Below are 27,964 nucleotides of genomic sequence, written 5' to 3' on the forward strand. Positions count from 1 at the left end.
CCTTTTGAGTGAGATTTTGAGAAGAGTTGCTCTTTGGAGAGCACAGTACGATGAAAGTTGTAAGCTGTGTTCGGGAAAAGTATCGACGCAGGATTGTAAGAAAAGAGACAGCAAAATAGCAAGATACAATACAAATGTGGCAACAAATAGTAATACACATCGAGGAATAAGAAACTGTGCGATAACTGAATACTATTGCTTAAAGGAAAAGAGGAGAGGAGGAGACTAGCCCCCTCCGTCTCCCACACATAGTGCGACAAAACTCAGCTACTTACTAACCTTCTACCCTAATATGAAATAGATGCTACACAACAATAACCAGATAAAGGAAAACATCAATATTCAATCAAAAGGAATCAGCAAAGTGAAACATATATCAGCATCAAGAAGCTAATTGCAAGGTCAATGAGTGATCTAGCTAACAGTGTATCACAAAGGAAAAAGGAGAGAAATGTCAATGACTGATCTAGCTAACATTATACCATAAAGGAAAAAAAAGGAGAGAAATGTTTGAAGTACCAAATGAGGAGCACTTGTTGACACCTTCAAGGGTAACAAGAGCAGTGAGAATGAAGACAAAGGGCAACAAAAAAGCTAAGATAAGTATAGTATGGAAGAGTGTTCTATAGGAGAAGTGGCGAGCTGCGACTTTGATCTTCATCAATTCACCAAACCCTCCATTGCTGTTCGATATTGTTATACTTCTCATGCTAGGTGAGAAGTGCAGCTGCATCTTCCCAATTCCAATCCTCCAAAACAATCCCTCCACCCACACCCACACCAACAATGATGCCACTACCACCCTTTTCTTGATTTTTCCTTAAACTAAACAAATACAATGATGTTTTTTTCACCATCAGATCCAACAAATTAGTACATTTTCAGATACCCTTTACTCTTTCCTTTTGCCCCCAACCCGCAAAAACTAGCTGAACAACAATGCCACTACTATCCTTCTCTTGATTTTTCCTTAAACAATCCAAATTACAATGATGTCTTTTTCACCATCAAGATCCAAAGATTAGCACATTTTCAGACACCCTTTAAGATTTCCTTTTGCCCCAAAAACTAGCTGAACAACAATGCCACTTTCTTGATTTTTCCTTAAAACAATCAAAATACAATGATGTTTTCTTTTCACAATCAGATCCAAAGATTAGCACGTTTTCAGATACCCTTTATTCTTTTCTTTACCCCCACAACCTTGAAATTTAGCTGAACCCTTTATAAATGGAAAAAGTTTAGGGCTTTCAAAATGAAAACACACATATATGTGTGTGTGTGTGAAATGAATCCATATATATATCTATGTATGTATGTGTGAAATGAATTAATGAATGAATGAAATTTGTTAAACCTCAGGATTATTATGTTTTTAATAGAAGATGAATACTTTTTGCTACTCCCTCCCAGTTTGTGACATTATTATTGAAGGATTGAACAGAAAGAAAGAAAAGAAAAAGAGGAGGGGGAAGAAGGTATTTCCTATTTGTGTGTGTTTTGTGTGTTCTGTCTAATTTTGATTTGGTCAATGGTAGTACTATTTCCTCTCCATGTTATATAAAAAATAAAAAATAAAAAAATAAGAGAGAGAGAAGCTGAAGAAAGGGAGAAAAATAAAATTCTTGAAATTTCTGATAATTAAATTCTATGGGGCTGATTAATGTAGATTTGCATTGTGTAAATTCACTAAAGAAGGTGAAAAGCCTTCGATCTATTACTCATTTTAAGAAAGAAATGTTTTTTGTAAGAAAAGTTCCAAATTTAATCTGAAATATTTTTAAATTTTATGTTTAAAAGTTTTAAATCTCAAGATAAATTTATATTTTCATCAAATAAAATATGAATTTAATCTTAAACTTAATCCCGGATATCTCACCTTATCTCATCAAACTTTGTGTTATTTTATCCCACCTGATAGGTGGAATAAATTAGTCTAAGGGTTATAATTTCACGACTATAATTTTGGTAGGGACAATGAAAAGATTAAACAAGCATCCTAAATTCTTTCATAAGCTACATGACTCAAATCTTCCAAGAGAAGAAACTCTATAGCCTTGAGTGCGTCTTCCCAAATTAATAAACAACATATCCAGTGCAATCTCACAATATGGGATCTAGAATCTTCCCAAATTAATAAATCTTCAGTATATGTTGTGACCTTCATTTGTCAGAAAACCTGCAAATTAATTTGCTCTCCCTCTAGATATGTGTAATAGATGTGTGGTTATCTTCCAACAGATATTTGCGATCTTCAATAATAGCTGCAAGAGGATGAAGTTGTATGTCTCGTCAGCGATAAGCTTAACATTAAGTAGGCAGCCTATTTCCATACTGTTCTTTCATAACTTGTCTTTTGCTAATTTGAGCCCTTTTTTAATATTTCATAGATCTATAGTGAGACTTAAAGCAAACTTCAACTTATAGAGTATCCCAACAATCACTTAACTTGATTATCCTGAAAAGTTTCTCCAAAAGCGGCATCTCCCGTTTGAGTTTTGATACTGCCATCAATATTTAATTTAATCTTTTCTGCACAAGGAAGAGACCAAGCAATTAGTTTGATCTTTTTAGATAGAAAAGTTTGACGCGAAAAAACAGCATCAATTTCCCTAACATAACCACTAATTATTTTTGCATATAAGTTCAATTGATAAACAATTCCTTTCAATCACATTTTTATTTTGCTCTTTCCGCACGTATCACATAATTAAAAACATCAGTGCAGTACTACAGGAGGATTGCCATGAGTTATGTATAATATCATCAAGTCATTCGAGCATTGGCTTGGCATTCATAGCAGTAATCTCATTTGGGGAGATAAACATATTCCACATTTGCTTAGACTTTAGATACACCCTAATAATATGCGAAAGGTCTTCCACCTGACAATTACATCATTCACATTTTGATGAGTCATCAATTTTTCCTGGTGAATCTAAGTTTATGAACATAATTTTATTAGGTCTAATAAGTCATATGAAGGATTTTAGCTTCTCAGTAAGGCGAACCAAACGACCCCTTAGTATATGTACATTCAAACATCTATATAATAGCATTCGCATATAACAACACCTCTCTATAACAACTAAGTTTTTTCAAAACAGATTTTTTATAACATTTATATAATAGCATTCGCATATAACAATACCTCTCTATAACAACTAAGTTTTTTCAAAACCGATTTTTTATGTTACTCCCTCCGTCCCAAAAAGATTGTCCTAGTTTGACTTGGCACGGAGTTTAAGAAATAAAGGAAGACTTTTGAAATGTATGGTCCAAAACAAATCTTAGATATATGTATAGCTGTGAATCATCTCATAAAGTTAAATTGTTTCTAAATATATAAAGGTGTCAATTTTTTTGGGATAAACTAATAAGGAAAGTAGGACAATCTTTTGGGGACAAAGAGAGTATATTTTACTTCTCTATAACAACATTTTACTTATAACAGCAACAACCAACTTTATAACAGTACGCTCTTTGTAAAATTACCTCCATATAACAACTATCTTCTTTTTTTGGTAATATAATAATTAATCATCTTTATAAAAATAGTTACAATTATAAATTTCTTGCGTCAATCTTGAAAGAATTTAATATTCAAGTAGATTTAAAATATGTGCCTTAGAGCTTAAGACTCATATACATTCAATTATGACTTTATTGAACATTTATTAACTCTCTTTAGTGTTTAGTTAGTGAAGCATGCATATTTTTATGATTTAAAATTTAAATAATTATGTTTTTTTTATAACATTAAGAAATAAAAAATTAAATTGTATGCATCTTTTTTGCTGATAATAACCAACTATTATTTAAATGTCAAATTCTGTTATAGGTATTCGCTATAACAACAAAAAAATTTCGGACCCAATAATATTTTTATAGAGAGTTTTGACCGTATATTGTGTCTTGAAAATTCAATAATATCTGCCATAATCTGTTATTAGGGGTATAAATAATGCTATTTATGAAAATTCCCTTTTCCCACAAGGGTATAATGGGCTTCAACAATTGGATCTTGCTTTTAGATCCGGCCCATTCCTTTATCAGCAGGCCCAACAACAAAATCCTTGTTCCGTTGCTCCGCAAGTTCCGGCAATCTCTCACAATCGCATTCACCATAGCAGTAATGGGTAAGTTGTTTAACCATCTTTGTATATGCAAATGATGATTTTCTCTTATAGTGTTAACACTCCCTTATTTCAATTTGTTTACTTTAATTTTCTCTTTAGTTCGTTTAAAAAAGAATGTCTCTTTCCTTTCATATTTTGATACATTCTAACCGTTTGGCCATGAGAATGTTTCACTTTTTTTCCGAAAAATTATTTCACTTTATTTAAAAATTAACTTTCAGTTATAATACAATGTAAACATATTTTCACTTTTTTCACTTTCAATATATTCAAACAACCAAATATTCTTTTCAAAACTATAATCAACCAACTTCATCTTCAACTCTAACTTCAAAATTCCAAATAATGTGAAAAAACATTTAATTTTCCTGGCTAAACGCCTACTTAGTTTAAGACTACAAGAGTGTTAATGCTCCGTGCCAAATCAAACTCAAACAAACAAATTGAAACAAAGGGAGTGATATTTTGTATATGTAAACAAGTTTTTGATAGTTCAGGGGAAGAAAAAGAAATGGAAGGAGTTGCTTCAATAGCACTCATTGAAAACGGGTCTATTTCGGGTCACTTCATTCATCTTCCTCATTCTATCTGCTATGGCATCCATGGCACTGGTAAATATTACTCTATTATTATGCATCACTTCCTTATTTGGAATCATAGGTTGTACTTTTTTGGCTTTTCGAGAAACAAACTATGTAAACTTTGAGAGTTAGATGGTCAAAAATACACCTAAACTATGATTTGTTTTCCTACCTGAACTATCACCATCTATTCAAACACACCTACTAGTTGAGCAGATGATGATGATGATAGTTCAGGTAGGAAAAAGGGAACAACAGATAATTGACCTAGTCAGTTTTGAGGTATGTTTTCATACATAGACAATGATAGTTCATATAGGAAAAAGGGAAAACTGATAGTTGAAGCGTGAAACTTGCGAAAAAGTGATAGTTTAGGTGTGTGTTTGACCATTATCTCAAACTTTGACCAACATTAAAAAGTATTTGTCATCGTATAATTTTTGAATATCTGAATTTTAATTTTACAACATTGAGTTTATCTAATCTGATTTAGCTTCAAAAATTAGTTAATTTAACTCTCGGGATGCGAAAGTGGCAAAAAAATTCGGATGGAGGGAGTAATTTTTTTTTTTTTGGGTATTCAAATTAACTTCTCGACTACTCTATTTGTTCTTGTTGGAAGAGATGGTTTGTGAAAGGGAATGCAGTAGGGGTGAGGACTACCGCTTGTTGAAGCTCACAATTATTGACTACAATGTAAGAGCCATTAATTTAATAACTATGGTTCTGTTCCAATCGTATCACCTTTGTTTCTTTGTAGTAACTTGTTAGGTTATAGAGTTTGATCTTTGTTATTTCCTCTAACTAATTGTGGCATGTATCCCAGAGAAAAAGAGAAAGGGATGTTATAGTGGAGTGCAGAGGACATGATGCTGCTAGGATTCAGAATGTTGACCATGCTCATGGGTGAGTCGCCTTAAAATTACTTTGAAGACTGTTTAGAAATGAAACTTCTTGCTATAGGGTGTGCTTGGTATGTAAGCGGAGAATATTACCTGATCAAAAAAAAAAAAAAAAAAAGAAGTGGAGAATATTATCCTGAAAACATGTGTATATAATCTACGCAAACACTGTGAGGTGGAGGTGGGGGTAAGAGTGGGGTGGTGGGGGGATGGGGAGCTATGAGGGTGGGGGTAGGGGTGAGATGTGTTGGAGGGTGGGGAAGAGACAAGGGAAGTCATTTTCCTCCTTTTTAAGGAATTTGTTTTCCTAGAGGTAATGTTTTCCAAAAAATTTGACCAACCAAAAATGAAAAAATTGAAAAAAGAATGTTTTCTTCCATACAAAACAGACCCTTAATCTGAACAGTTTCGCTGCGGCAAAAACTGATGCATACCTTCTTCCTATGAATGATTTATGAGTTTATCCTGACATCTATTGTGTCGAACCTTCTAAAGTTCTTCTCGGGTATCTCTGTAGCAAAACAGATTAACGTCCGTTCTTGTTTTAATCTGAAGAAGCATATTTATGTACCTGAAAATGATCGTCAAACACATGGCTAAAGGCTGGTTATACGAGTTTAAGGCTTCTGTTCATTACACTTACCTAATTAGTTTGTATTCTTTGCCTCAAGGTGGGAGGATGATGTTGTCAATATGCTTGACAAGAAGGATCAGAAGAACAAGATTCTTGTTTCTTTCGAGTGTGAGACACTGAAAGCGGGTAAAGCAGCTGAGGACCATATCAACAAATTCATGCCCAAGTTAGCCGGGGCGGATGCTGTTGGTAAAGTTACCCTATTGCCATCATTTTACCCTTTTCGTAGATTTCTCTTTCTGATCGTAATATGACTCTAATTATGGTGTTAGGTTTCTCTAATCATCTTGGCAGTATGACCCATCAATTTTAAATCAAACAATTTTAGACCACCGGGTTTCATAACTTCGGTATGTTTCTGTGTTGTTGTTCCTTGAGGCAGTCAAATCGTACCATCTTTCCTGCACTTCCTTTTTTCCAAATAAGCGAGACACAAAGAAGGGAAAGTGGCTTTTCGAATGTTTATGTCAATTAAACATCCAACCTGGAAATTTTTATTTACACTAATTTGCAGTATTATGATCTGAAAGTTTGGTACAAACCTCTCTACTCCACAAAGGTATGGTTTAGGTTTGCATACATCCTATCCTACCAGACTCTACTTGTGGGATTATGATGAGTATGTTGTTGTTGTTGTATGATCTGAAAGTTTTGGTCTTCTTATGATCTGCAGCATGTAAGAATGAAGACGTATTCAACTGTCATTCCACAGATAAACAACTCTTAAGTCTTAACGTCATAATTATTCTTTCCTTGATATGATCCTTTGGCATCTTGTGACACATTTACTTATGGCTGCCTCTTTTATTTTGCTTTTTACCTCCTAAATACTGGCGCTAAATCGAGACCTTCAGCATAAAGTCCCGTTTAAGTAGAGATGAAGGTTTTGCAGTGTTGGTTTTGATTAAGAATCAGGAAATTTCATCCAAACAACTTTCTTTATACTCAGGATGTTAATTTGACCAGATTATATCCAGAACCCTACTTAAGCCATTTTTCCTCAATCGAGGGTCACTGAGAAAATTGACTCAGACAAAATTGACCATGTCCTGATGCTGTTTTATTTGCATAATTGGATTTTAAACTTATTTTACTGAACATGGAAGTAATTTCTTTCTAGCCTCCTTACAGTTAGAACTTGCAGTTAACATTGGCAAGATGAGGATTGTAGGCTTGGACTTTGAAGATGCAAATGGAGATGGAGATGATAACCAGCAGAATATTTGAGCTGCAGCTCATCTGCTCTACCGGGCAGTTTGACTTAAAAAACTGTTTCAGAAGTTAAACTAGAATGTATTATCTAGTTAGTCATGCAGTTTTAGGCTCATTATCTCGGCGTTAAGCCCCTCTTGTAATTATATTACCTCAAAAGCTGTTATGGGTTTTGCTAATTTTCACTTTAGATGATGTATTATCAGTTGACAGCAAGAACCCAATATATGACATTGTGCACAGAATCAAGCCAAACTCTCATGATTACTATTGAGCTATGATTACAATTTCTCTCTGTGTAAAAAGCTTGCTTTCATCTTGCTAAAGCTTTTAATCTCCAATACGAGTAATAAGTATACATGTGTAAAATGACATTTTCTGTCATCTTTTGCGGCCCGAGACTGTTTTTTTCACTGCTCCAACAGACACTAAGAACTGATCCAGGGATGATAGGGTCCTCATATCATCTGGAGGAAAATAGCTAGCAGCCTTTCCTAAGAGTGAAGTGAAGAGGAGCGAGAGAGAAGGCCGAGTCACATAGCGCTCACCCAAGAGATCGTCAAGAAACGCAAAGGCTGCTAACAAGTCCGAACTGCTTGCGTTTATTGGAGCAGAAAAATGAGCAGGGATGATTCTCTTGAATTTCCAATCTCGAACTATACTGTCAATCCAATCTCTAACCTGAAGTTTTGGAAGGAATAGAAAAGATTTTTCAGAATAAAGGAAAAAGACAATCAAATTCAAACACCTTTTCAAACAGGAAAAGGATCTTCCCGTAAACTATTGCATATCAATCTAAAGATATGGGGTAAAACAGTTGCACTGAGCACACAGCCATTGTTAAACATAGTTAAAGATTTTGATCCTAGATTTTTTGTTAATATGCTTTGTAAGTATGCGTATAATAGGGACAACATGGTTTAGCGTCTCTTAATCTCAAAGCAGGAGTTTGTGTATAAGGCTGCCCTTTTCTTTAATTCTTTGGGCCTTGGACTCAGAAGGAAATTATACAGGGTTAAAATAAACATCCGACTCTCACTTTTTCACTTGAGTGTTTCCATCCACGTCTCATCACTAGTGAAACTCAATCTGGTAATTTACTATTCTGATTACACCTAGAAAACTGAAGGATAGTTTTGCAATTGCAGAAAAGTGAGTGATTTCTTGACCAAGAGCGTTTGGTTCTGCTAGATATTAGCACGTTGATTGCTTGATAAACCAAGATATACTGTAATGTTTCCATCCATGTCTCATCACTATTGAAACTCAATCTGGTAATTTACTATTCTGATTATACCTAGAACACTGAAGGATAGTTTTGCAATTGCAGAAAAGTGAGTGATTTCTTGACCAAGAGTGTTTGGTTCTGCTAGATATTACCACGTTGATTGCTTGATAAACCAAGATATACTGTAATACTCCCTCTATTCTATCACATGACACTCTTCCAATTTTAATCTGTCTAGAAAGAGCAAAACCTTTCCATATTGGAAAATCCGTTAATTAATTTAAAATTTTCATTTTACTCTTAAAAACTCCGCCTGTGTGAGCTTGCTCACATTGCCGGTCCCAAGCCCGGATAAAGGAGGAGGGTTGCCGAGGGTCAATCGGAAACAACCTCCCTACCCATGTAGGGGTAAGGCTGCGTACATCTTACCCTCCCCAGACCCCACTATTGTGGGATTACACTGGGTAGTGACCAACCAACCATTTTACTCTTAATAACATGCTTTCATAACCAATGAAATGCCATGACATGTATAAAGAACACAAGTTCTAATGGTATTTTGGTTGTAGGTGGTAAAAATATTTCCTTCTTTCTTAAACTCTTTGACTAGCCAAACACCGACGTACAAAACAGAACAAATGGAGTAGTTACGTAAATGGAAGAAAGTAATAAGTGACTTACTTTTTCAGGAACTTTGCTGAAAACCAAAGTTTTTACAATGGGTGAAACAATTAGCTTTTGTGACATCTGAGCAAAGCTAGCGTTTGGCTCCAGAAGGTTTGATGGACCTAGAAACAGAATCTGAAGAACCATCCTCTCCCATCCTGAAAAAGAAACACAGATCGATACACATAAAAAATAAATTACTGAGCAATGTCTTGTTTCATTCTTTGTTTTGAGAACCAAAACAGTTCAGCAGCTTCTTGGTTATCAGTAGAGGACTAACCTTTCTGTCGATTGACTTTGTTGTCAACGACCGGTCCTTCGGGAACTTCTTTTCCTTTACTAAGTAATCTAACAGCCAAACCATTGTTTGCAGATGCTAATAAGGATTCCTTACTAATGCATTCAGGTGGTGTCCTTGGGACAAATATCACAGCATCTGTCACCAGCAGTGTCCTTGATCGTTTATGATAGAATGCCACCTCAACATATGGTCCAATTCCTAGAGAACCAATAGGGAAAAGTTATCGTATTTGAAATACAAGGTACAACTGCACCATTCAAAGGGTTACGTCATTGAACTTGATCCACTATAACAGTAGTCACAAAATTAATTTGTTACATTAAGTAACGGAACTTTACCCACTATAACAGTAAAATCACAAAACTTTACTCACTATCACATTAAAGTCACCTTGATACAGTGGCGGATCTACAATGTTGGTTATGGGTTGACGTGAACTCGGTAATTTTTGCTCAGATACTGTATATATATATTAAGAAACCTACTATATATCTATAAATATTTGACTGTGATCCAATTATTATTGTAGTATTAACTTGAAATTGTAGCAAGGACCCATAAACTTCAAATTCTGTATCCGTCTTAGCCTTGATGGGTAAGTTAGATCGTTAAAATGGTTAAAAGTTTAACTATACTGTTATAGTGGGTAAAGCTGTAAAACTCAATTACTTTAGTATGACAAAATATAGTTTCGCAACCTTAATGTTAGTGGGTAAAGTCTAGTTAGTTATAGTGAAAAAATTCAGTGATCATACGTGAAATTAACCCTAGCTCAGACTAACATTAGAGCAGAATCTATTATTACCAACTTCTGGAGAACTCAAAACCTTCTGCTCAATATCATCAGCCCATGGTGTTGACATATCCCTATCTATCAGTGTTTTTGCACGGAAAATCCCAAAAAATTCAAGAGGCAAGTTTAAAGGCCAACTCCATTGCCTTGGTGCCACCCATACTTGAGCCTTTGGAAACTTTCTGGAAAATGGGCCAACAAATATTTTGTGCTCATATGCAAATGTAGGTAGGACAATATATTTCACAGGATATCCCAACTCTTTCACGAGCTGCAAAAGTCAAAACACACTTGTAAGCATCAATATTTTCAGAATAAGCACATGAATACAGTCAAATGTTATTAACCGCAGGACAAAAACACCAGTAAAACAAGGACCCTCATCATTCCTAATCATTTCAATCCTTGAAATACAACAATAACTATGGGCTTTTTTTCATTTGTGGCCCGTCGCCCAAAATTAATTACAGGTGCTAGTCAAAATATACAAAGCATATACACTGATTATATGCATATTAATGTACACAATATGTGTGTGATATATATATATATCTATATATATAATCCATCGAATTTATAAGAAATTAAGAGAATAACCATATACTAAGTGTAATAGATCCATAATAACAAGGAATTACAACACATACAAGCACCAAACACCAAAATCCATATTCCCCTTCCCTTTCACCAAATGCCTCAACTCTTCTTCCCAATTCAAACCCTTGTAATATAAACCTTTATTGTAAAATAGTACTAGTTTTTCAATAATCCTCCAAGTGTGAGAATTGGTTTTTGGAATTCCTCGAAAGGGAAACCTCTCTCCATCTTTAAGTCATGTAAGTTTTTATAAATATGTTTCTATATTACTCTCCCAGTTATGTATATTATTAATTTGTTTTGTTGTAAAAACCTATGTTTATGTTTAGGTAATTCCTTGTAATTATAAATCTGTTACACTTAGTATATGGTTATTCTCTTAATTTCTTAATAAATTCGATGGATTAACCTGTAAATTCCTAGGTTTTGAGAAGCTGTTAAAAATGTCCAGATAATAAAGGACGAAATGTTTGGTCATGTCCGGGGTGTGGTTAAAGAAGAAAGTAAAGATTAAGAGAAAGAGATGAATAGTGTAACAAGACTCCTGACTGGACAAAGTCTAGATTAAAAAAAAAAGAAAAAAAAAAGAGGGAGATAAAATAGAAACTTAGATATATCACTACATGATAAGAAAATATTCAGGAGTGAGGAAGTACCGAGTAGGATTATTTTAAAAAAATTGATATACACTACAGTTTTCAAGTCATTATTATCTTTTACAGTTTTCAAGTCAGCAAGCACTTTTTCCAAAAATATATTTGTTAATTTTTATATTCCCCTCTCTTAGTGTGTGTGTATATATACACATATTATATTAAAAGTGGGAAGCTCTCAAGTTAAAAGTCAGATTACAAAAATTTCCTTCTCCCAAAAAAAATCTTTTACAAAAATTATTAAATCAATAGTTTTACTATATTAAACCGGATGATAAGAGGCTCTAAACTTTAATTGTTGCTCCTATTCAGCTTCCACCACCAATTGCAGGAATTCAAGAATATTAAAAGGTGGCACTAACTTTAAACCTTATTTGTCTACTTTCAATGCTTCCACCGTTCCATTTTGATATTCATCCCCTTCAAAAACCCATTATTTTAAGAACTTATTCCTTCAAAAACTACATTAATTCTTCACATCATCAATTCCAAAACGTGGAGAAGCTAAAAAGTTGAAAAAAGTAGTTTAATGTAGACTAAATTCATCTGATTGTATATGAATGGTTATTTCTTCATTCATGTACTATAATGATGCCTTTAAACCTAGGAAACCTATAGGATTAATTGTTTGAGGCTGTGAAGTTGATGACACCTCTTCAAATTCTCTTTAATTTAATTCTGCAAATGCTTTAGCCATAGTTTTTATATATATATAGCTAAATTAGCCAAGCCTTTCTTCAACATAATTAACAAACTTCTCTTTATTTTTCGGTTGCAGAAAAGAAATATGTATATGAAACTTAAGATGGACCCAGATGTAAAAACAACAATTATATAAGAACTTTCCAGATCATGCAGCTATTTTTATGAGGTAAATACTTTACTATATGCATGTTATTTACATATGTTCGAGTGTTTATTAGGCACATACTGATTTACAAGTGTGGAAGAACTTACCAGATCACATTTATAAGGTTCTGATTTTAAATTACCTGTTGTTACTTTATTGTAACTTTTGAATTGTATTTTATATTATCTCCAATAAAACTATGCCTCAATCCCAAGCAAACTGAGTGTCGGCTATATGAATTCTTACTGTCCCTGTTGCTTCAGTTAAGCTCATATATATACTGAGAAAATACGCGGGAAATCGGAATGGATCCAATATTATTTAATCAATATTTGTCAATGATGACTTCTGAGTTACCTGAATACACTCCTTGGTCGGAGCAATCGGAGCATGAACCCACAATTCACCAGATTTAAGTTTGATGACAGTCATTCTGATGTTTGTTGAAACACTGCTGAATCCCAGTGCTTGCTCTTGCTCAAATAACCATATGGTGTCTTTCACAACCTGATATACTAATGATATAACAGTGTTAGTAGCAAAATCCAAAAGCTCTACTACGACATAAGGCAAGGGATCGCTCCCCCACAAAGAACCCAACCTTTGAAAGTAGGGCCTGGAACAAATCAATTGAACCAATAAACAAACAAAGAAGATAATAAAAGAAAAGTATTCCGCCTAGGAATAGGAATGGAATGTACCCTCAACGGAAAATAGAAGGTAGATGAGAAGATATGCCTTCTAGTTATATAGCCTTCTAGTTATATACAGCTTTATTCTTAAATTAAAATCCTTCGTAAAGATTAAAATGTTGAGCTATATCTGACAATCACCTACATTACAAGCTATCAATTTAAAAAGCCAGGAAATGTTTCATGTTAAGATGGCTCTAGTTAGTCGGTTTCTAGAGTCTGATGTAGTACATGACATAATGACAACAGATTTGCCAGGAATTTTATTGGCAAAACTTTTTGTAGTGAGATATCAGTGTTAGTTAAACATGATTCGGAAGTACCTTGTCTCCAAATGATTTTGAATTTTTCTGGTGGACATAACTATAAGTCCTTATAGAGCCATGGAGCTAGGAGACAGGAGTAGTTCACGTTCACCAAAAAAAATCATAAAAGCACATTAATCTGTGCTTGACAGCATTCTTCTGCCTGTAAAAATTTAATGAAAACCTTTTCCTCTTCATCTTAGTAATCACTTTCTTTATATGTTTTTCAGATAATGCCGCACCCAGTACAACGTAATTCTTCACGAAGTACTTGATCTTGGTTCCAAAAGTGCAATAGTTACTCCAAGTAGTATACATCCTATAATGATTGAACTGAGGGTGTAGCGCCACAAAATACTACTAAATACGTTTGATTTCCCCCACCCCAATGAAATTGGAAGTTTAAACGGTTTTCGTTTAAGCCATAGAAAATTAATCCACTTTTGAAAAATGAACTACCTTTCATGCTTACCTCTGAATACTAGATTTGCTCTGAAGTTTCTTACTCGTCCTAACGTTTAAACAAATGCAAGACTTAATATACCGTCTTCATTGTTGCAGATTTAACATGACATAAACATAGCAACTTAAACTTTTAAATAGGGCGGTCATATAATTCAACATGATCCTGAATTCACGTCTACATTTTTGTACAAGAAACAGGAGTCAGGCTCACACATGAGGGGATGTGTTGCAGACCTAACATACATAAATAGATAAATATGCCCCATTCCCTAACCCTTAAACTTAAGATAAGGTGGTCACATAATATAATATTCACTTTTAGATGCACTTGCCATTAAACTATAATTCAATAGCTATATATGTTGATCATTCACTCTTAAAGATAACTTGAATCATACCAAATCATGCAGTTCAAAAGAATCCACAGAGAAGTAAATTCAGATACTCCTTGCGTCCTAAATTATGAGGTACTTTTCGGGAATCTCACTCCCGAGAGTGAATTTGACTAATCTTTGAAGATAAATTGGAGTACACCAACTCAATATTTTAAGAGTTAATGGTCAAAAAAACACACTGAACTATCACTTCTTGTGAGTTTCACACTCCAACTATCACCATATGTTCCCTTGTGCTACCTGAACTATCAACATCTATATATTAAAACACTATACGGAAAACATCATAAGTTGCATTTCTTTTCATGGAAAAAATACATTTTAAAATGTTAGTCAAAGTTATACAGTTTGAATCTCGATAAGCAAAAAGTACCACATAAACTATAAACTAGAAGAGAGGGAGTATTAAAGATGTTAATTACCTCAGTTCTAATGGTTTGTCTATTGAGGAAAGGACCAAGTGGGAAAGGAAATCCAGTAAAATTCAGGTAAAATCTGCCCCCACTAACACTAGACTCATTGCTCTGTTCAGAATTTCTAGTAGCAGATACTACCAAACAAACACCATTTCCAGCTTTATTTCTTCTTGTTTTTAACTGGTAATTCAGACCCTTTATTGGCAACCCACTACTGAAATTGGATCCAAATTCCCTAGAATATGATGTGCAATGTAAAACTGTAGATTTTGTTGCCACAGATGCTACCATTTCTTTTTTCTTTTTTTTCAAACTAATGTGTACCAGTTGAGTTAATAGAGGTTCTCTATGTATATGGAGTTGATTGTGGGTGGCATTTGTGACACGTGGATGATCTATGTTAGATTGTCCTACTTGGCATTTTTAATTTTTTTTTTTGTGGATGATAATAAGTTGATAAATAGCCGGGGAAATTTAAGGAACTTTCCAGAAATCACCTCCCAACCCGGGAATTTCAACCAGATAACAGTACAACTATATTAGTAAACGGACCAATTATATTTGACGTGCCAAAATTTTGAAATTAAAATACTTACTAAATATATATTAAAAAAAACATTATTTTTGGAACAAATCAAAAAGAAAAATAGGACACTTAAAATTGAGACGGAAGAGTATTAGTTAATGGGATACTTGGGGTCGTTTGGTTTGATGTATAATAAAAGTTAATCTTGTACAAAATTGTGTACCTCATACACTGTTAGGTTTCCAACAAAAAAATAGCTAATATAATCTTCGAGTAACTAATGGTGGTTGGTTTTGGTATTAAAATTGAAAATGCGCATAAATCATGCATAGCTTAATACCAAAACCAAACATTGTATAATTGTACTACTAATGCCGATATGACTTAGATGGGACATATGTATTAATTTAGAGATAAAATGTGGAATAAGAATACGTATAATAGCAATAAGTGGATAAAAGTATCTAAAGACAAACTGACCATATATTAGACAACCTTTACATAACAAACATTATATTATTTTCATAGCATAACAATCCCTGCATTATTATTCACCGCATAACAATTCTACATTAGTATTCACCGCATAACAAGTCTTTTAGTAGAATTATGCACAATGTCACAAAGGTAAAACCCCAAAAACACTTGATGCTTTTTGAAGCCTAAATGAAGTCTAATTACGATTCGATGATGACTACACATATGTATGACAATGGAGCTGTTGCAAAATAATTTGAAATTGAGTTATGAAAACACAACCTAAAAATGGAGTTGAGCTAAAGATGGACACAACGACAACTATAGGAACCCCATGATGCCCTCGTGCTGCGAGAAGAGTAACCTGAGCAACCCATGAGAGCCCTCAAGGGCGTTGACTAGACTGCCAGGGAGTGCAATGCCAACTAGTAGATAAAGGTCCCTGACCATAATACTGGGTAGTAAGGGGGAGAGAGAGGAGAAAAAGAAATTTGACTAGGGCTTGGCACTTTGGGAGAGATTTCGACAAGGATTATTTCCACCGTTAATCATTTTAATGATGCTATGGAGTATTTGTATCTTACTAATGCGCGGAGTTCTCCCAAGGAACTTGACGTAAACGAGTCTCTTGTAACACAGGGACTCGTCACACTCAGAGTTCTCTTAAGGAACTTAACATAAACGAGTCTCTCGTAACACAAGGACTCGTTATACTCGAAATTCTCCTGAAAATCTCAACATGCACAAGCTCCTCTTCATATAAGGGACTCCCCATGCTCAAAGCATCATCAATACAAATTGATATATGTAAATAAAAACTGTTTCAGGATTTAGGAGTTGCCAACCAGGCGAAAAAACATCTGAGAGAAAAGTAAAAAAGAAAGAACAAACATTTTATTTAATCGAAGTAATAGCAAAGGACAAGGCTCCCCACAAAAACTGGGAAATATCTGACAACAAAGGCACTCTTGGCCCTCAGGAACTGTGGCGCCATCATCATCATCCTGAAGAGGAAGTTCATCCTCAGTGTCACGACCCAACCCCGTAGGCCGCGACTCGTGTCCGAGCAGGACACCTTACGTACCCAGTAACCCCGAACCAACATATAAATTAGATACATAAATATATAAAGCCAAACGGAGTCACAAGCTATCGTACATAAGCAGATGTAGCGCACAAAAGCCGATAAGGCCATCACAGAATACGTATTTCCCAGAACATATACACAACCCACACATGTGTCTACAGACCTCTACGAACAGTAATAACAGAAACATAAGACGGGACAGGGCCCCGTCGTACCCCTGAATAGCGTACATATATACAATAGCAGAATACTATACCAAAATATAGGATCCGGATAAAAGAGCGCTCCAAAATAGCAGAACAAAGTCCTAAGCGGGCGGATCAGCAAACCTGTCGTCTGTACCTGCACGGCATGAAAACGCAGCCCCCGAAGAAAGGGGGTCAGGAATATATGTACTGACCCCCTTTCTTCGGGGGCTGCGTTTTCATGCCGTGCAGGTACAGACGACAGGTTTGCTGATCCGCCCGCTTAGGACTTTGTTCTGCTATTTTGGAGCGCTCTTTTATCCGGAGCCTATATTTTGGTATAGTATTCTGCTATTGTATATATGTACGCTATTCAGGGGTACGACGGGGCCCTGTCCCGTCTTATGTTTCTGTTATTACTGTTCGTAGAGGTCTGTAGACACATATGTGGGTTGTGTATATGTTCTGGGAAATACGTATTCTGTGATGGCCTTATCGGCTTCTGTGCGCTACATCTGCTTATGTACGATAGCTTGTGACTCCGTTTGGCTTTATATATTTATGTATCTAATTTATATGTTGGTTCGGGGTTACTGGGTACGAAAGGTGTCCTGCTCGGACACGAGTCGCGGCCTACGGGGTTGGGTCGTGACAGAATATCAATTTTTGACCAAAATCGGAGCCCCGAATCCCGAAGCCCATGAAGAGAAAAGTGTTCTACGTCGCGTTGCCTTCGATTTGAGCTAAAAATCAACTAAAGAGAAGAGGGTGGACGTGGTGGCTGTGCACTTATGTCACGACCCAGCCCCGTGGGCCGCGACTGGCACCCTACCTGGGTACCCAGACCGAATCGCACATTCATTATCAAATCCAAACTCACTTCAGAATTTTACAAAATCATATCAAACATAGTTTATGTCAAAATATGTCTTAAGCGGTCGTACAAATCAGATTGTCATATCATATCCAAACAAAGCGGCGGAATAGACATCGCCGGTCAAAAGTGTAAACATAAGCATAAGGGCCATTTAGGTCCATCATAACAAACGGACCGCTTTAAGACCAGAAAACAAAATCGAACAAACATACATAGGACCCTCGCCCCACATATATGACTACAGGCCTCTACGAACTCAAAACAAAGGCAGATGGCGAGACAGGGCCCCGCCGTACCCAAATAGTCAATTGTACACAGTGTATGCATAACAGAGAATGTCTATACCAAAAGTGGACTCCGGATCAGAAGGAGTACCCCAAAATAGCAGAATGAGTAGCCTAAGCCGGAGGATCACCCAGACGAGCTTCTGTACCTGCGGGCATGAAACGCAGCCCCCGAAGAACAGGGGGTCAGTACGAAATATGTACTGAGTATGTAAAGCACGGAGTACAGATATATAGACCAAACTGAAAGCAAATCAGGTAACAAAGTGGAGTACAAACCGGTGTGTCAAAATCCGTATCAAATCATATACATATACATAATGCAGACGAAATCATGCAAAGCTCAGGAACGTGGTCGCCACTCCGACGCTGGCGCCACACACAGCATAACACCAGAAGGTTTCAAATCTCCGTACATCCCCGAACACAAACATAATCATAGGTGAGCGTATCGCATCACGAGCCATATCACAGCATAACTCCAAACGGAACCCGGCCCTATGGCGAAGCCTCGGGAACCGTAACACAGCATACGGCCGAATTATCATAAGGCGCACGAATCAAAACCGGCCCGGGAACCGGTGAACGAAGTCATAATAAGGCACGAGCGGAGTCGTGAGAAAACAAATGCAAATCATACTTCAAAATAGCCTTTCAAAACATAATAGTTTCACAAATCGTTCTTTAGTACAAAATAATCGAACACTTAGTCGATATAAGGTTTCCTTTCACAAAACGTTTCCAAAATAGTACATATGGCTCAAAACGTAACTTAGCGCATCGTAATATTCAAAATATATCCCGTAGGAGGAAGTTCCACAATCGAAAGCATCATTTCAAACTTTATTCAAAAGGACAGCCCAATAAGTCAAATAGGGCGTCTCGGGGTTAACGGGCCCACCTCGAGGCAAATTGAGGCGACGAACATATTTTTCGAACATTTGTAGGCCAAAGGGTCATACATAATCATTTCTAAGTTACCCGACCACATTTCAATAGGTTTCGAACGAATGGTGGCATTCTAGCCAAAATAGAGCCCTTCGGCTTCAATTGAATTGAATGAATAGTAACTTTTCTGTGGATCGGGTTTCGAGGAGCAGGAATGCTCCGGAAGTTCCAATATTCGCCTAGGATACTAAGACATACCAAATGAAGGAGTAGGGGACTTTACATACCTTACAGACGTCATATGCTCTCCCAAAAGTCAAGTCCCGTTTCGTCCGAAATCTGCAAATGGTCAAAGTTACCAATTGAGATTCTTAGGCTTAAAAATGCCTTTAACTCCATTTTTGCCTACCGAAATTTCGGCAGCATTTCCCCTATAAATCTAACATCCCCGAGACTTAGCTCGGCTCAAAATATATCAATAACAACAGCCCACACATCAACAAACAACACAAACAATAACCAAACCACTCTAGGTTCAAAGTTCAACTTTATTACTTAAGTTGGCAACTTTCATTCATACTTCCAAAATTCCAATTCTATCTCTACATAATTGTATTCATTTCCTCATTCAAACTTATACAATCATATCCTAACTACAATCCAAGCCAAACACGAAATTGCCCCAAAATCCATTACTTTCCATAATTCTTCAAAACATCAAAATTTCACGACGAACATTCTAACTCACGTCGTTTCATTCCGAATTCATTAACATCATTATAAATTCATATTTAAAGTCTCTAGCACCCTAAATATACAATGATATACATAATGATACCAAAGGTGTACGCTTTCCGATAATATCCGAAATCATTTTCTAACACCAAATCAATTCATCAAACATTCATTTGCATCACAAGGGATCACTACAATACAACTAACCAATTTAAATAAACTTTAGACGACTCTTTCCCCCACCTTATTTTGAACACGGCCACACACAACTTTTCACACATGCACGGCTACTTCACCCACAACACAAATCCATAATCCTCACGTTACTCCAATTACTAACACATATATGTCCATTCCATAACATAAAAGCATAGAAATCTCACCTTTTTCTTGAAATCCCGATTTGCCGCAAACGTCGCCCTTTCGTCAAACTAATTGTACTACAACGGAGAGCGTCTTGAGCACTTCACAATTATGTAGAAACCAAGATTTTTAATGCTAGAACCAAGCTTGCCAAATTGTTTTCTTTCTCTTATTCCCATTCGGCCGAGAGCCTTGTTTGTGCTCAAAGTTGAAATGTGATTTATTTTCTTGATAATTACCAAAGCACATTGATATATATCCATTACTAAGTGTCATGTGCATAGCACATGACATTTAAAAATGGGTTTGGGCCAACCAAGTGGCCGGCCACCCCACAAAATTTGGGCCTCAATTTTTGTTGTCCAATTCTTGGCCCAATCCATTAAAAGTCCCGTTTTGTAATTCCCGAAACAAATTTCCGAAATTCCAAATTTACCCTCGGCCTTCCCCGAGGTCTTAACACCAATGATTCCGTAACCGACATAGTCATATCACTTAGAATCAAAATATTTCCTCGCAACACACAAGTCTTAGTTGTTTCTCGATTTTTTACTTACACGAAAACACGGGACATAACAACTTAAGTATGAATAAGGTTCCTTTTCATTGTTAACAAGTTTATTTAGAGTTTTAACGGATTAGAACGAAGAAAATAGCGTGATAAATTCGTTTGTTGGTATGGTTGAATTGTGGAATGGGGTTTGAAGAAAATTTTGGATGAAAAAAAATGTATTTAACTTGTAGAATGCGGAGGATGTTGTTAGTGTTAATTTCGACTTCTTTACGGAAATAAAATTATTAAATAATTATATCGCGAATTGGTTGGTTGGAATATTTGGAAAATAATGTGCGGGCTGTTTTACGGCATATGTTGGTGTTGGAAATGATGTTAATATATTTGGTATTGTTGTTGATGTGTTGGTTGCTGAATTGTAATTCTGGGCTAGGCATATAAACAGGGGAGATGCTGCCCAAATTTTTGTAGACAAGTGTTGAGTTAAGATTGAATTCTTAAAGGCTTATAATCAATGTTTGGTATTTGTGACCAATTGTAGATTTTGGGGCATTCGGGACTTGAAATTGGAGGAGCGTAAGAAGCGAAAAAGGTATGTAAAGCTCACCCTTTCCTTCTCTTGGCATGTCCTTAATGTATTAGGTTTGAAGTTGGACCTCGGGGACTACTCTACTCTTCGGAATCCGCGTCTAAATTTGCCCCTTTTCCATTCAGTGGAATTGAACTAATTATGTTGCAAATGGTTAGGAAAGTTGTTTAAATACTTAGAACTTGTGTAAATAAAATCCGATTACCTTAAAACCCTCATAAGAGACTCCATAAAGTTTATTACACATACTTTGTGTCCGCCACCTCGTTTGACCCGAGGTGGGCCCACTACTCCCGGATTTTTCTGATTTGTTCCGTTTGACTTGTTCTGAAGTAGAATTCAAAGGAAACTCTTGGCTACTCTCCTAACTACCATATGACGTTTGTTTGAATTATTTCGTTGACTTCCATAATGCATTTTGAAACATGAAAACGATTTCAGAAAGCTTATTTTGATATAAACCATCGTGACATCCGAAAGGCATACGCTATGATTACCGTTCAATCTCTTTTATATGATTTGCCATCTGAGTTATGCTATCGAGATTCTGTAAATGTTATATTTTGATATGTTCAAACAATCCCAAAAGCTTTAATTCGATATAATCCCCCGCGACATCCGAAAGGTACGTGCTATGACTATCGTCTGATTTCTTTCTTAAATGACCTGTCATTCGGATTATTCTGTCGAGTCTTTGTAAATATTTTATGATGCAAAGGTTTCTCACTACTCCACTCGTGGATGCCTCAATGCTTCCTTCACTGAGCCCGGGCCAGGATTTGTTATCAAGCGTATTCCACTGCATTGTTCGCCGTGCCTCGATGTGAGGGGGCAGGTATGACATGTACATGGGTCCGGAGTATGATGTGCCATGTACACCTATGTTCTGATATGATATGATGTGGCCATCTGATATGTTATGATATGTTACGGAGCTATTCCCTACTCTGAAGTATGATGTGTTGTGGCGCCAGTGACGGGGTTGGGTCGTGACACTCAGGGTCTTCCGTAACATGATAAACTCCTCCATAGAAAAAGTCATGCCTGTCACCAATAGACCGAGCTTTGTCACGAGTGAGAGTCTTCCTTAAAAAAATCTCCATGACATCCCTAGAAACTTCAAAAAATGATGAACAGAAGCAGCATATACCTCAACCTCGGGTTCTTGGACATTGCGCTTCAAGGCATCGTCTTTAAGAAAAACTTATCTTCCTTGCCCAACATAACATTCTGAGAAGTTACAGAAGGCCAACTAGGGCACAAAGATGTGCAACTTCCTTCGTCGCCTCCCTAGAGGCCTTCTCCCAAAAATCAAAGGCACCCAATAGATCTGCACAAGCAACTCTCCCCGGTTCAACAAATTTCAATTTTTTTTTTGCTATCTGCTTATGAGCCTTGGATAGCTTTTCATACATGAGCGGTAGAGCATGGGAAGAGGTGTTGAGCTACCAATATAATTTCTTCACTTCCTCCTCTAAAAACATAGTAGCCAGAGTTTTCTAACTAAAGGAAAAGCTAAAAGTAAGCAAAAATAAGATTTTCGGAAATGGAGTAATGATATATTACTCAGAACATATAGGAAATAAGCTGAGACGCTTCATGAAAAGTGGGCCTATGATAACTCCCGATGACCATATGCTTTAAGGTCTCATGAGGCTGGGGATGTGTTCATTCTAGATAGAATACAGAGAGGGAAGAGAAATGATGACAACCATCTTGTAAGGATCCGACTCAAGCTTCACCACAACCTCCTCTCTAATTATCTAGGGAAGCTCAAGAGATGGCCGAGTAGTAAACCAAGGCTTCCTGAAAGTAAAAAAAGGTCCTTTGAAGGAAGTCTCTGATTCAGATACAAGGACGAACACAAAGGCAAAGAAAGGAAACCATCGCCTAAACCGTAGGGAGTGGGAGGCAGGATCCATTTTTTGGATAAGGGAGGTAGGATTTCAAAACAAGACCTCGGTTTATTTCTTGGATAGAAGTTGATTGTCATGACCCAACTAGTGGGCCATGACGGGTACCCGAAGCTGACTACCGAGCACCACTCATCATGCTATCTATTATATTTAACCTGGACATACATCATTCTCAACACAAGACTTATCATGAGACAATCTCCAAATATCTCCCCAAAACATGTATGCGTGCATAAGCTCGCGAGGCTACAAAAATGATATACAAAATATACACTGATGAGGTCACATAGCATCTACTACCTACACATGAGTATCTACGAGCCTCTAGCTAGAATACTGAAATCATAAGGACTGGACAGGACCCCGCCATGCCCCAATATGTACACAAAAGAACATACCAAGAAATAGCGACTCCGGAGTAGTGGAGTGCTCCTGCAAATCCGCTGAAAAAGCTCCTAAGTGTCTGCGCCGTCTCCCTGTCTACCCCTGGGCATGAACACAGCGTCCATAAAAGAAAATGGACATCAGTACGAGTAATGCACCGAGTATGCAAGGCGTGTGCAATAGCATAATAAGGACATAAAGAAACATAAGGCGAAGAGCAAACCTGTAACTGATTGCCTCTTCAAGCGGAGTCATGCATGCTAGCTTTTTATAGTAAAAATAATATCATGTCATGCATATATAAGCTGCCCGATCATATAGGTACGGTGTGATCATCATTAGCCCCCGTCCAGGCCTCCCGTGTCCGGGGCGTAAGCTCCCCATTGCAGTGGTGTATCTGCTCAGCCGCCTATAGAGCGGCAGGGTGTTATACTGCCCGGCCATGTAGGCACGGTGTGATCATACATAAAAATAACATAAGCATGCATGAGAGCCCCAGTGAAATGTCACACCCTAATCTACCTAGGGTGTGATGGGCACCCGACCCTTACTTAGGGCCGAGCGAACCCTCTGACTCTTATCACATACATACTCTTTTCGGACTTTTAAATCAAATAGAATGGAATACATAGTAATACTTTCAGAAATATTCTTTCCGTTATTCTCAAATCAAACCAAAATCCATAATCATATAGAATTTATATCATAACACAGGATGACATATCGGCTGATGGAGCGGCTTACAGAACTGACAACCAACACCCACGACTCTGTCTGCAAAGTCTCTAACTTCGAACAAAACATCATAGCATGATACCCTGACCCAGCAACACTCCAGAGGCAATTGGAGTTTGACAACTTCGCTGGAACATCTTCTATAATAGCTTCAACTCGTCTGGGTGTACCTGCGTGGCATGAAACGCAACCCCCGAAGAAAGGGGGTCAGTACGGAAAATGTACTGAGCATGTAAGGCATGAAATATAGGAAACAGAATCACGACTGAAACAGAGAATTACCAAAATCAAGTATGACCTTTTAAAACATCAAAGTACTTGCCTTTTTAATGAATATCATGCGTATCCATATCGTAAGACATATATGCAGATAACGTGTCCCGGCCCTCCCGTGAGGGACTCGGTGGATAAAATCATACATGTCCACATCATATATCATATATACATATAACGTGTCCCGGCCCTCTATTGAGGGACTCGGTGAATAGAATCATGCATATCAACATCATATATCATATATACATATAACGTGTCCCGACCCTCTTTTGAGTGACTCGGTAGATACATATAACGTGTCCCGGCCCTCTTTTGAGGGACTCGATAGATACATATAACGTGTCCCGGCCCTCTTTTGCGGGTCTCGGTGAATAAATCATCATATGCCATCCTGGCCACCATCCCCATATCATCATAATATCATATACATATAACGTGTCCTGGCCCGCAAGTGAGAGGGACTCGGTGAACAATGCAATGGAATACGCACGAGAACATGTCCTGGCCCGGGCTCAGTGAAATCCAAACTGAGGCGTGCACGAACAGAGTAATGCGAAACCATATGCACATAAATCAAGGCTCGATAGACAAGCATACTTACCGACTCCTGAAGGCCCCGGTTCAACAAATTTCAATTTTTTTTTTGCTATCTGCTTATGAGCCTTGGATAGCTTTTCATACATGAGCGGTAGAGCATGGGAAGAGGTGTTGAGCTACCAATATAATTTCTTCACTTCCTCCTCTAAAAACATAGTAGCCAGAGTTTTCTAACTAAAGGAAAAGCTAAAAGTAAGCAAAAATAAGATTTTCGGAAATGGAGTAATGATATATTACTCAGAACATATAGGAAATAAGCTGAGACGCTTCATGAAAAGTAGGCCTATGATAACTCCCGATGACCATATGCTTTAAGGCCTCATGAGGCTGGGGATGTGTTCATTCTAGATAGAATACAGAGAGGGATGAGAAATGACGACAACCATCTTGTAAGGATCCGACTCAAGCTTCACCACAACCTCCTCTCTAATTATCTAGGGAAGCTCAAGAGATGGCCGAGTAGTAAACCAAGGCTTCCTGAAAGTAAAAAAAGGTCCTTTGAAGGAAGTCTCTGATTCAGACACAAGGACGAACACAAAGGCAAAGAAAGGAAACCATCGCCTAAACCGTAGGGAGTGGGAGGCAGGATCCTTTTTTTGGATAAGGGAGGTAGGATTTCAAAACAAGACCTCGGTTTATTTCTTGGATAGAAGTTGATTGTCATGACCCAACTAGTGGGCCATGACGGGTACCCGAAGCTGACTACCGAGCACCACTCATCATGCTATCTATTATATTTAACCTGGACATACATCATTCTCAACACAAGACTTATCATGAGACAATCTCCAAATATCTCCCCAAAACATGTATGCGTGCATAAGCTCGCGAGGCTACAAAAATGATATACAAAATATACACTGATGAGGTCACATAGCATCTACTACCTACACATGAGTATCTACGAGCCTCTAGCTAGAATACTGAAATCATAAGGACTGGACAGGACCCCGCCATGCCCCAATATGTACACAAAAGAACATACCAAGAAATAGCGACTCCGGAGTAGTGGAGTGCTCCTGCAAATCCGCTGAAAAAGCTCCTAAGTGTCTGCGCCGTCTCCCTGTCTACCCCTGGGCATGAACACAGCGTCCATAAAAGAAAATGGACATCAGTACGAGTAATGCACCGAGTATGCAAGGCGTGTGCAATAGCATAATAAGGACATAAAGAAACATAAGGCGAAGAGCAAACCTGTAACTGATTGCCTCTTCAAGCGGAGTCATGTATGCTAGCTTTTTATAGTAAAAATAATATCATGTCATGCATATATAAGCTGCCCGATCATATAGGTACGGTGTGATCATCATTAGCCCGCGTCCAGGCCTTCCGTGTCCGTGGCGTAAGCTCCCCATTGCAGTGGTGTATCTGCTCGGCCGCCTATAGAGCGGCAGGGTGTTATACTGCCCGGCCATGTAGGCACGGTGTGATCATACATAAAAATAACATAAGCATGCATGAGAGCCCCAGTGAAATGTCACACCCTAATCTACCTAGGGTGTGATGGGCACCCGACCCTTACTTAGGGCCGAGCGAACCCTCTGACTCTTATCACATACATACTCTTTTCGGACTTTTAAATCAAATAGAATGGAATACATAGTAATACTTTCAGAAATATTCTTTCCGTTATTCTCAAATCAAACCAAAATCCATAATCATATAGAATTTATATCATAACACAGGATGACATATCGGCTGATGGAGCGGCTTACAGAACTGACAACCAACACTCACGACTCTGTCTGCAAAGTCTCTAACTTCGAACAAAACATCATAGCATGATACCCTGACCCAGCAACACTCCAGAGGCAATTGGAGTTTGACAACTTCGCTGGAACATCTTCTATAATAGCTTCAACTCGTCTGGGTGTACCTGCGTGGCATGAAACGCAGCCCCCGAAGAAAGGGGGTCAGTACGGAAAATGTACTGAGCATGTAAGGCATGAAATATAGGAAACAGAATCACGACTGAAACAGAGAATTACCAAAATCAAGTATGACCTTTTAAAACATCAAAGTACTTGCCTTTTTAATGAATATCATGCGTATCCATATCGTAAGACATATATGCAGATAACGTGTCCCGGCCCTCCCGTGAGGGACTCGGTGGATAAAATCATACATGTCCACATCATATATCATATATACATATAACGTGTCCCGGCCCTCTATTGAGGGACTCGGTGAATAGAATCATGCATATCAACATCATATATCATATATACATATAACGTGTCCCGACCCTCTTTTGAGTGACTCGGTAGATACATATAACGTGTCCCGGCCCTCTTTTGAGGGACTCGGTAGATACATATAACGTGTCCCGGCCCTCTTTTGCGGGTCTCGGTGAATAAATCATCATATGCCATCCTGGCCACCATCCCCATATCATCATAATATCATATACATATAACGTGTCCCGGCCCGCAAGTGAGAGGGACTCGGTGAACAATGTAATGGAATACGCACGAGAACATGTCCTGGCCCGGGCTCAGTGAAATCCAAACTGAGGCGTGCACGAGCAGAGTAATTGGAAACCATATGCACATAAATCAAGACTCGGTAGACAAGCATACTTACCGACTCCTGAAGGCTCAGAAACAAGTTTCGGGTCAATCCGACTTAGTATGAGAAAGTTATGGACGTTTGAAGTACAGAACCTTCTACGAGCATTTCAGAAGCCATTTTTGGAAAATCGA

The 27,964-nt window shown here is 37.4% G+C and overlaps 3 protein-coding genes across 6 annotated transcripts in view; 1 reads left to right on the forward strand and 2 right to left on the reverse strand.

The window, feature by feature from the left end:
* The window catches only part of LOC132617682 (probable galacturonosyltransferase 13), an 8,361-nt gene extending 6,819 nt beyond the window's left edge, over window positions 1-1,542 (reverse strand). For both annotated transcript variants that reach the window (XM_060332741.1, XM_060332740.1), the window contains exon 1: window positions 520-1,542. In XM_060332741.1, the coding sequence (XP_060188724.1) occupies window positions 520-733 (214 nt within the window). In that variant the 5' untranslated portion in view covers window positions 734-1,542. The remainder of the gene's footprint in view (window positions 1-519) is intronic.
* A 2,433-nt stretch (window positions 1,543-3,975) lies between these two features.
* LOC132617684 (uncharacterized) lies at window positions 3,976-7,759 on the forward strand. 3 transcript variants are annotated; one of them, XM_060332744.1, is made up of 7 exons: window positions 3,976-4,139; window positions 4,637-4,750; window positions 5,343-5,416; window positions 5,547-5,626; window positions 6,294-6,445; window positions 6,529-6,606; window positions 7,401-7,759. In XM_060332744.1, the coding sequence occupies exons 1-6, from the start codon at window positions 4,004-4,006 to the stop codon at window positions 6,567-6,569; spliced, it is 597 nt and encodes a 198-aa protein (XP_060188727.1). In that variant the 5' UTR covers window positions 3,976-4,003; the 3' UTR covers window positions 6,570-6,606; window positions 7,401-7,759. The 3 variants fall into 3 exon arrangements, with proteins under 3 accessions (XP_060188727.1, XP_060188728.1, XP_060188726.1); XM_060332745.1 differs by lacking the exon at window positions 6,529-6,606 and having other exon boundaries at window positions 7,388-7,759; XM_060332743.1 differs by lacking the exon at window positions 6,529-6,606.
* LOC132617683 (uncharacterized) lies at window positions 7,714-15,159 on the reverse strand. Its single transcript, XM_060332742.1, has 6 exons — window positions 14,836-15,159; window positions 12,914-13,063; window positions 10,469-10,727; window positions 9,643-9,861; window positions 9,378-9,520; window positions 7,714-8,149 (listed from the first exon to the last, which is right to left on the reverse strand). Exons 1-6 carry the CDS (start codon window positions 15,118-15,120, stop codon window positions 7,850-7,852), a joined length of 1,356 nt encoding a protein of 451 aa, XP_060188725.1. The 5' UTR covers window positions 15,121-15,159; the 3' UTR covers window positions 7,714-7,849.
* Between the last annotated feature and the right edge of the window lie 12,805 nt (window positions 15,160-27,964).

The sequence above is a fragment of the Lycium barbarum genome, chromosome 11 (genome assembly GCF_019175385.1).
Source record: "Lycium barbarum isolate Lr01 chromosome 11, ASM1917538v2, whole genome shotgun sequence".
NCBI lineage: Eukaryota > Viridiplantae > Streptophyta > Magnoliopsida > Solanales > Solanaceae > Lycium > Lycium barbarum.

Coding starts and splice junctions, on each gene's coding strand:
- LOC132617684 (XM_060332743.1), top strand. CDS start 4,004: ATGGGCTTCAACAATTGGATCTTGCTTTTAGATCCGGCCCATTCCTTT. Junction 5,417..5,546: donor TCACAATTATTGACTACAAT/GTAAGAGCCATT, acceptor CATGTATCCCAG/AGAAAAAGAGAAAGGGATGT. Junction 5,627..6,293: donor AATGTTGACCATGCTCATGG/GTGAGTCGCCTT, acceptor CTTTGCCTCAAG/GTGGGAGGATGATGTTGTCA.
- LOC132617683 (XM_060332742.1), bottom strand. CDS start 15,120: ATGGTAGCATCTGTGGCAACAAAATCTACAGTTTTACATTGCACATCA. Junction 9,862..10,468: donor TTTGAGTTCTCCAGAAGTTG/GTAATAATAGAT, acceptor TTGGTTCTCTAG/GAATTGGACCATATGTTGAG. Junction 8,150..9,377: donor TCAGCAAAGTTCCTGAAAAA/GTAAGTCACTTA, acceptor CCAAAACTTCAG/GTTAGAGATTGGATTGACAG.